This window comes from Mus caroli, chromosome 13, assembly GCF_900094665.2.
Source record: "Mus caroli chromosome 13, CAROLI_EIJ_v1.1, whole genome shotgun sequence".
Classification (NCBI taxonomy): domain Eukaryota; kingdom Metazoa; phylum Chordata; class Mammalia; order Rodentia; family Muridae; genus Mus; species Mus caroli.
Genome location: NC_034582.1, coordinates 33,569,190 through 33,578,673, shown reverse-complemented (window position 1 = coordinate 33,578,673; position 9,484 = coordinate 33,569,190). Strand labels below are relative to the sequence as shown.

The window sequence follows — 9,484 nt, the reverse complement described above, 5'->3', positions numbered from 1 at the left end:
GGGCTGGTAGTCTTGGTTCTATAAGAGAGCAGGCTGAGCAAGTCTGGGGAAGCAAGCCAGTAAGGAACATCCCTCCATGCTTCTGCATCAGCTCCTGCTTTCTGACCTGCTTGAGTTCCAGTCCAGCATCCTTTGGTGATCAACAGCAGTATGGAAGTGTAAGCCCAATAAAACCTTTCCTCCCCAAACTGCTTCTTGGTCATGATGTTTGTGCAGGAATAGAAACCCTAACACACCAAGCAATCACTAAAACATAAATAAATAAAAAATAAAAACTCGGCAGCAGGACACAATGCAAAATAGGCTACCAGGTGCAGACTCTTCTCTCCATAGGTCATGCATGGAAAGTACACGAAACAAACAGAAACTGACCCTGAGTGCTCAGAACCTTTCAAAAGAATGAGAATTTTGATGCTGCTGACTTTAAGAGAATTCACTTGGGCAGAGGAGCAGAAATGGTTTCACAGCAGTTAAGTTAGAGATGTTTAGGAACCATTATTCTCTCTACAGACATGAACAGGAACAGAAGGGAGGCAGACAGCAGAATGAACAGGCATTTGGACTTCACCAGATGTAAACAGCAAGTTAAAGACTACCTGATCTCTGGCTTAGATAAATTTGGGAGGGTCACCCCACTAACCAGGACAGAGATAGAGTTCAGTTAGAACCCTGGTGAATGTGGCACCCCAGGGGGTACCCAGTAAGTAGCTGGCATACAAGATTAGACCTCAATTGGTTTAAATTTATCATTTACCATTAATTCATATCTCCTGGTTATCAAACAAAGGTAAAACTGGGATGTCTCTGATCTAACCACACTTCAACAGAAGAGTTAGCATAGAGAGAAACATGAGAAGGCAATTTTAACAAGACAGGTCTAAACAAATACTGTAAAATTTACTGCCTCACCCAGACACTACTTTGTGAGTTTTTTTAAGAAAGGTGGGAGGCACCAAGCTGGTCACCTGGTGGTACAGGTCTGTAATCCAGGGTATTTGACAGGCAAGAGGATCAAGTTCAAGTCTTTCTTGGGCTTCAGACTGAGTTCAAGGCCAGAATGGTAAGGTACTGTCTCAAACATTTAAAAAATATATAAAGATGAGGTGTATGGAGAATGGGGGTGAACAAAAATCAGCAGGGGAGTTGTGGGGTGCATCTCTAGGATATGCCAGAGACCTGGGATGGGGCGGAGAGGCCCCAGGGAGTCTATAGGGGTGACTCTAGCTGAGACTCATAGCAGTGGGGGATATGGCGCCTGAAAAGGTCATCTTCTATAGCCAGGCAGGACTCCCAGTGGAGGGATAAGGATACCAACCCACCCACAAAACCTTAAACCCAAAACTTGTCTTGCCTACAAGATGTGCAGGTACAAAGATGGACCAGAGACTGAGGGAAAGGTCAACCAGTGATTGATCCAACTTGAGACCCATTCCATGCGCAAGCACCAAACCATTTTCTTTATTAATCATACTCCATTATGCTTGCACACAGGAGCCTAGCGTAACTGTCTTTTGAGACAGTAAGGGGGAACCAAAGAGGGGGCTGCAATCCGGATATAAAGTGAATAAACAAATTAATGAAAAGAGAGAAAAGCTGAAGTTACAGCTCAGAAGTAGAGCACTTGCCTACCACGCATGAACTTCTAGGTTCAACTTCCAATATCACGAAGGGTAGAGGGCACAGTGTTTTATCATGCATACAGAACTAGGAACTGCATCCCTACATGAGTAGTCTGTGAGCTGACACATGGTGAATGTGAAGAATTCCATGATCCCCCCACCCCCTTCCTTAACTTACTCCAATAATTTACTCTTCAGCATTCTATGACAAAGTCAACAATGCTGGGTAACTCAGAGGTAGACACTCACCTCTCTTTTCTTCTTCTTGACTCAGAACTTTTATCTTTATTTCTTTTTCGTTTGTGTGGGCTCCTACTCCGAGCCCTTCTATGTCGTGAACTTTCAGCATCCAAATAACTTCCACCAGACTGCCGTGAATCTACTGAAGCTGACCGCCTTTCTTCATTCCTGCAGTACAGAAAGGAACATCCATCAGTTCCTCTCACCAATGGTCTCCACTGCACACAACTATCCACCTAAAGTATAGTATCCCAATCCTATCGATGGCATAATCTTATATTCCACAAAGACAGCAGTCGAACGTACAGTCCCTATAATGTCTTATTAATAACGAGTTTCCTAATATAACCATACATCATCCCTAAGACCAGCATCACCAGGACTCTAAATACAGTAATTCTGAGCACTGACCATAGACAAGCACCAATGAATCACAGTATTTACCCAGAGTCTTGGAAATGCTGTGGTTTAGCAGTATACATAAGCCATGCATTAAACAGATGCCCTAAGCCACACAGTGATGCATGTCCCCAGTTACAGCACACGAGAGGCACACTACCAACGTGCACGGCCCTGGGTTTGACATAAGCACAAAATGGAATAAGCAAACATTTCCTCCATAAAGACACTGACGTACTTCTCAGCAGCGTCTCCTGCTCTTCCCTGCTCTTCCTGCCAGTGGTTACTCAGCTCCTCCATGTGCACCTTTATCACATCCCGGATAACCTTGGAAGAAGGAAAAACCAATGTCAGATCAGGAAATTGTTCTAAGGGCTGGAGAGACGGCTTCCAAAGGTCCTGAGTTCAAATTCCAACAACCACATGGTGGCTCACAGCCATCTGCAATGTGATCTGATGCCCTCTTCTGGTGTCTGAAGACAACTACAATGTACTCGTTTACATAATGAGTACATAAATAAATTAAAAAAAAAAGGGTTGTAAAACTTAAGATCATAAAACCAGAAAAATAGGAGCTGGAGAGACGGCTCAGTGGTTAAGAGCATCTGTTGATCTTCCATTGGACTGAGTTTGGTTTCCAGCATCCATGTTAGGTGGTTCACCATCATTTAGAACTCTAAGATTGGGGATCTAAGGTCTTTTACTGGCCTCCTCCTGGCACCTTCCTCTGGTACCTGCACTCATGTGCACATACCCACACATATACATGTAATTAAAATAAAGTCTATTAGAAAAATCACTGCTTGTCACACTCAAAATTTTACTAAGGAAGGGGTATGACATAATGGACTATGAGATGCATGTACTTAAGAACTATAAAAAGGGCACCTGTCACACTGATGAATAAAGAAATGGTAGATGGCAATATTATTTCAATGTTAACTTTCAAGTTGGAACTATGCCACGACTACATAAGAAAACAGCTTTATTCTCTGGAAACACATACATACTTTTTGGGGATAACTAGTCTTGAACAATTCAAGGAAAAAATATGAAATAAGAGAGTAAAATATGTAGAGAGGAGAAAGAGATGCTGGGTGGCTCTTCCCTACAATGCCAGTCCTAAAGGAAATCGAGAATTCCCTGGGCTATACAGTGAGACGTTGTCGAGAACAAAAGGGAAAGAAAGAGGATTTTAAAAAAGGTAGAGTAATGGAATACACGTAACAGGAATGGAGGAGGGGGACAGCCTGATGGGGGAAAGGGACGCACAAAGGAGGCCGAGGCAACAGGAGACAATGGGGAGTTTATGAGTAAGAGCAAAGTAGAATGGTGTAGAACATGAAAACATCAGACTGAAACCCAGCACTATGCAAACAGAAATGTGAGGGGTAAGCAGAATTACTGAGTCCACAAGGCCCAGCACCCACGAAGGTGATCCGAGTAAAAACGTGCACAGTTCTTCCTTGCTGGGCTTAGCTTTCTAACTCTCCTGTATGAGGATATGTGCACATGGTTCTTAAACCTAACAATTAAACCAAAATGAAAGACAGAGTATAAGATGTTAGTTATGTCCCAGATGCTCTCCCAAAGAGAGTTCAAATCCCCAACCTGTAAGAACCAGGTGAAAGCTTCTTTTTTATCTTACCGCACCATCAAGCAAGGACACGTCACAGGGAAAACAGATAAACCAAAGCAGAGCTGACACGGCTCCCTTGTCCACCAAGAAAAGCTTTCAAAGTACAGGAAGCAGAAGTAATTACCAAAGAAAGGCACTGCAGAGCCAAGCATAGCAGCACCGCTTTTAATCAAAGCACTTGGGAGATAGAGGCAGGCAGATTTCTATGAGTTCAAGGCCAGCCTGGTCTACAGGATAGCCAGGGCTACACAGTCAGACCCTTTCTTGTTCCGGCCTGACTTCAGTTCTTCCCTCCCTCAGTGAAACTTTCAATACCTCCAAAAGCTAAATGCAGAACAATGCCAAACTCCTCAATAAGGCCTCGAGTCTCCATGACTTCAAGACACTACAGTAGAGAGCACGAGGCAGTTCCTAAGCCCAGCCATCCCCCAAAAGGCCCTCAACTTTTTAAAATCTGTACTTACCAGGGCCTGCTGCTTTCATCCCTACTTCCTGCCCACTTCATAGTCTCCCACAGAAAACCCAAGGCAGCCCAGTGTGAGCCAGTAGAGTATGCACCACACACACACATTCCAGCTCCCAGATCTCACGCAGCTCCAGTTTTTTGATAGCGCTAGCACAGGTCTACCACACAGGAAAATGAGGGAGCTTTCTTAAGCTTCCCATCCCTTCAGAGATATAGCATCTTAGACCTCACAAGAATCTAAGCTTTTAAGAAAAACCACTGCTCCCGCATACTTTAGCACTCACACCATCTGGAACATCTGCCCACACCTTGTTGCCGTTACCTCTGCACACCCCACAGCAGTGTGCTAGGCATAGTAACTATCATGCATAAGGTTGTGCTAAAATCTATCAAAGTCCAGAGCAACCAAAAGGAAATATGTCGTGAAACGGAAGCAGGACAGGGTAAAACGCAGACAAAGCAACCGAAGGGCAAGTCATCAAGTGCACAGGCAGGGACAGAAAGTTAAGGGAATACTAAGTCCTTACAGTATGCATTCACTTAAGTTTGCCTAATAGTTCCATGAGAAAGGGGCAACCTAAAAACGGTAAAGAATACAGGATCAACATGATCTCAAAGACATGAGGCCAGAGACGAGCCAGAGAAGAGCCAAGCATTTTTAAACCTAATAATTAAATCAAAATGAACGACAGAGTATGAAATATTACAGCCACTTCCCAGATGCTCTCCCGAAGACAGCTCAAATCCTTAACATGTGCGATGCAGCAACCTCTCTGGCCTCTATGGGCACTCAAACATACATAATGAACATACACTCAGGCCCGCATACATGCACATAAAGTAGAAATAAATAAAATAAAAAACCTCAATAACATGCAAGTCACACAGCCAATGACCAACACCAGAGTTAAACTCAAGCTAAGGAACAGGGGTAAGGCTGTGCAAGCCTTTCATCCCAGCATTCAGGAGTAAAAGCAGGAAGATCTCTGTGAGTTCAAAGCCAGTCTGGTCTACACAGTGAGGTCTAGAACAGGGAGGACTAGGTAGACAGCAAGTATCAACCACTCCCCAACACCCCAAACCCCAACCCTCTCAAGCCAAGGGCAGTTAAAAGCCCAAATTCATACTCTTGTCACAACACAGAACCACTTTCTCAAAGGAAGCATCTTTAAAAGGCTTTGCAACCTCCAGAGATTATGTTAGTAGTGAAACCCCTTTGCCTGGCAAGAACAAACAGGATGTAGCATTCTCAGGACACCAGAAAAACCTCTGGGGACACAAAACAGACTCAGAGGATTATAGGAAATTTTTATTTTCCACAAAAGTACTACAAAAGCATATGAAACTTACCTCAGTGTATGATTTTTTGGTTATATGAACATTCTTAGCTCTATAGGACTGGCGTCTTCTTTTATAATCTCTCACTTCTGCCAGGATTTCCAGATAAGATTTTGGACTTTTTCGGCTATTATCTAGTGAAAAAGTAAAATTATTATACCTTTAAAAGCAGTTAAATTATTTTTATTAATGTGTGTGTGCATAACTACATATAAAACATACTATGTGTATGTTTATGGGTTTGTCGCTGTAAGTGAATGTGTCTGGGGAGTCCAGAAGAGGGCATCTGATCCTTTGGAGCTGGAGTTAGGGGGCAGCTGTAAGCCACCCACTGCGGGGTATGAGAATGGAACTCGGGTCTGCCGCAGGAGCATTATGAGCTGTTAACTACTGATCTCTCCCTCTAGCTCCACTTGGAAATTAAAAACTTAACAGTTAGAAATAATCCTGCAGGCTGGAGAGGTGGCTCAGCGGTTAAGGGCACTGACTGCTCTACCAAAGGTCTTCAGTTCAATTCCCAGCAGCCACATGGTGGCTCATGACCATCAATAATGGAATCTGATGCCCTCTTCTGGTGTATCTAAAGATAGTTAACAGTGTCCTTATAGAAAACAAATGAATCTTAAAAAAAAATAAAGTTGCCGGGCCTGGTGGCGCACGCCTTTAATCCCAGCACTCGGGAGGCAGAGGCAGGCGGATTTCTGAGTTCGAGGCCAGCCTGGTCTACAGAGTGAGTTCCAGGACAGCCAGGGCTACACAGAGAAACCCTGTCTTGAAAAAACCAAAAAAAAATAAAAATAAAAAAAATAAAGTTAATTTTTTTTTTAGAAAGGGAATAATCCTGTATAGTATGCTTCAAGGTAACACACAAAAAAGTTCCAAAATAATTGACAGTATGTACAGATATTTGATATCACTTTTTTCCTGTCAACAGATGAACAGAGGTATTTAAGTCCATAGAGTAAAAACAAGTAGCATTCCTATAGATGAAGCATTAGGCTAGAAGTCAGAGTAAACGTCCTAAGTAACAGCATTAATGCATAACTAATGTCAATAAAATGACACACAACCACTTTACCCCTGCCCGCCCCAAGTGGCACAGCAATGAACCAACTTTACTAGCATGCATGAGATGGAATGACAAGAATGGAAAAGATGATATGTATCCCAAACCTTGATTGACTTTAGCAGCCAAGTCTACAAACAGGTCACTGTCATTTTCAATGACTTGAGGACCAGAGCGCTTTTTCTTTGTCTCCTCAATGACAAAATCATACAGGGCAAGGCGATCCATTTGTGTGAGGTCACAAACAGATCGTTTGTGATTCAGAGGAACTTCAACAGGCACTGAAGAATACATTCCTAAGATAAAATAAGGCACGAGTAAATGACGGGTGAAGCACGTGGACTCACACTCTTAAATGTGTGCTATAACAACACAATAGTAACCCAAACGACTTTTTACATACAAAGACGTGTGCAGTAAATGGTATTCTCTCCAACCAACAAGGTCATGACAGACTCCATTAGGTTAGGCAGCAATAACCACAAAAAACAACTCGAGCATCAGAAAACCTGCTTTCCCTTTGGATGAGGTCTGGACATGTTGCCATGACTGCCAGGCAATATAGACTCTTGGGTCCCAGGGATCCTCCTGCCTCAGCTTCCTAAGTAGCTAGGACTACAGGTATACACCATAGGAACAGGCTAAGAAAGCCTCTGTGTAATAATAACTTCTTAAATACAACCTCTAGTACCAAAGTAGGAATTATTTTTATGTATATGCTTTTTCTCACAAAAGCTAAAAATATTTTTAATAATCACTGTACATTTTTAGTTTTTCTGAAAACAAATTAAGGGACTGTGAAGAATATGTAAAAAAAAAAATCATCATATGAAACCTTAGGGTAGGTGTTCAATGCTCAAAGTTCATGACATCTGTGCAATGCAATGGCTAGAGTATGGAATGGAAAAATGTTAACTTAAGCCAAGTATGGCAGCACACACTGGTAATCTCAGCTCTCAGGAGATGGGAAGATCACAACCAGGCCTACACACTAAAAGACAAGCTGAGCTGCACAGTGAGACTCTTTTTTGTTGTTGTTGTTGTTGTTTAAGAAGAAATTCTAAACTTCCTAAGGCTAGGAGAAGACAATTTAAACTCAATTAAATTTCCTAAAGAGGAGGTATGCTGGCTTAACTAAATCAAGTGGAAAAAGAAACAGCAGTGCCCCAATAGTTACAGATCATTCTAACGTCTGCTCATGAATGAACAATAAATAAATACAATACCTTGATATGATGTATTAAAGCATAGAAGAAAAACTGTTTTGAGACTCAAATATTCTCAAAGAAACAAAATAACTGTAACTGTAAAGAAAGCAATTTAGAACAAGTCTTCCCAATGAGAACTGAGAGCAGCACTATTACAGGAATGCTATTGTTGGCTAGGCTGTCCTAAAGAAGTTAAAGCTGGCACACAGCACCATGAGAAACAGTAGCTCTCCCCAGACCTCACTAGCATCTCAGGCAAAAGAATTCACACAAGAGCTCCGAAGTGACTTATCCACAAATTAAGGAGGGCTGCAGTAGTACCAAAGCTGAAGTTTCACAGATGCAGAGAATGACACCTGGACATTGTTACTGGTCAAGGGGTTGGAACTGAGTGGGAAAGACAGACTCCCTCTGAAATCAGCCAATCACTCTGATGCTGAGGCGCTATCATAAGACTTTAGGTGTTAAACACAATCATACAATATAAGATTGGCTTTGATAAGCCTAATTCCTTTGACTATCAGCTATAAAAATCTGAGAGGAAAAATACAAAATTTAGAAAACAATTTAATAATCAAGCTCAAAGTTTTCTTTTATTAATTAATCTTAAATTTCTTTATAGTAGACTAATATTTAAATTTCTTAAAATTCAATCAAAATTCCAAACCAAGACTTTAAGAGTGGCAGTTATTGAGATAAAGTCAGAAGTTTGAGTGATACTTTTAAAAGGATATCATTTGCAAAAAGGATACTGCATATCTTTAAATAGGGAGTACATTCAGGTTCCTAATTCCTCTTTATACTCACCCCAATTACTGAAAAAGAAAAAGTACAGAAAAGGTTAAGCAACAAACTGATTTTGAAAAAGGATAAACACACTTAAACAAGCTTCATTTACAGTAAGTTTTCAGAGTGCAAGTTTCCATATGGTTTATGTGCGGCAATTGCTGTAAATTTGTGTCCTCTTTTTTCATTTTTTTAAGTTGTGGTAAAATATAAATGAAATGCAATTCATCCTTATCATTTTAAATGACCAGCTCAGAGCATTGTATCAGACTTTACTATACACACTCATCACGTCTACCCAGAGCTCTTACCATTTCAAAATCAGACTTTAGCGTAATGCCCATTCTTCATTAGTCACTTGCCATCACAGGAAAACTCACCCACAACACACAAGTTATAGGCATCCATCCACACAGAGACAACTCTTAACATTAGATAAAGAAAACAAGGCCCATGGGAGAAAAATAACTGCCTAAATGGCCCTCTAAGATTCTTCTGCAGGACTGATTTCAAATCGTGGCCATATCTCAAATATGTGCAATAAAATTTACATCAACAAGAATGCTTAATATTGGAGAAAAAAGATGAACCAGGCCGGGCAGTGGTGGTGCATGCCTGTAATCCCAGCACTTGGGAGGTAGAGGCAGAGGCAGGCAGATTTCTGAGTTCGAGGCCAGCCTGGTCTACAGAGTGAGTTCCAGGACAGCCAGGACTGCACAGAAA

The 9,484-nt window shown here is 41.6% G+C and overlaps 1 protein-coding gene across 1 annotated transcript in view; it reads right to left on the bottom strand.

Moving 5' to 3' along the window:
- Nucleotides 1-9,484, bottom strand: part of Snrnp48 (small nuclear ribonucleoprotein U11/U12 subunit 48) — a 23,266-nt gene that overhangs the window by 4,837 nt on the left and 8,945 nt on the right. Inside the window, exons 5-8 of the mRNA XM_029468601.1 lie at nt 6,875-7,063; nt 5,714-5,835; nt 2,497-2,585; nt 1,869-2,027 (exon numbers count right to left, since the gene is read on the bottom strand). Of these exons, the coding sequence (XP_029324461.1) occupies nt 1,869-2,027; nt 2,497-2,585; nt 5,714-5,835; nt 6,875-7,063 (559 nt within the window). The remainder of the gene's footprint in view (nt 1-1,868; nt 2,028-2,496; nt 2,586-5,713; nt 5,836-6,874; nt 7,064-9,484) is intronic.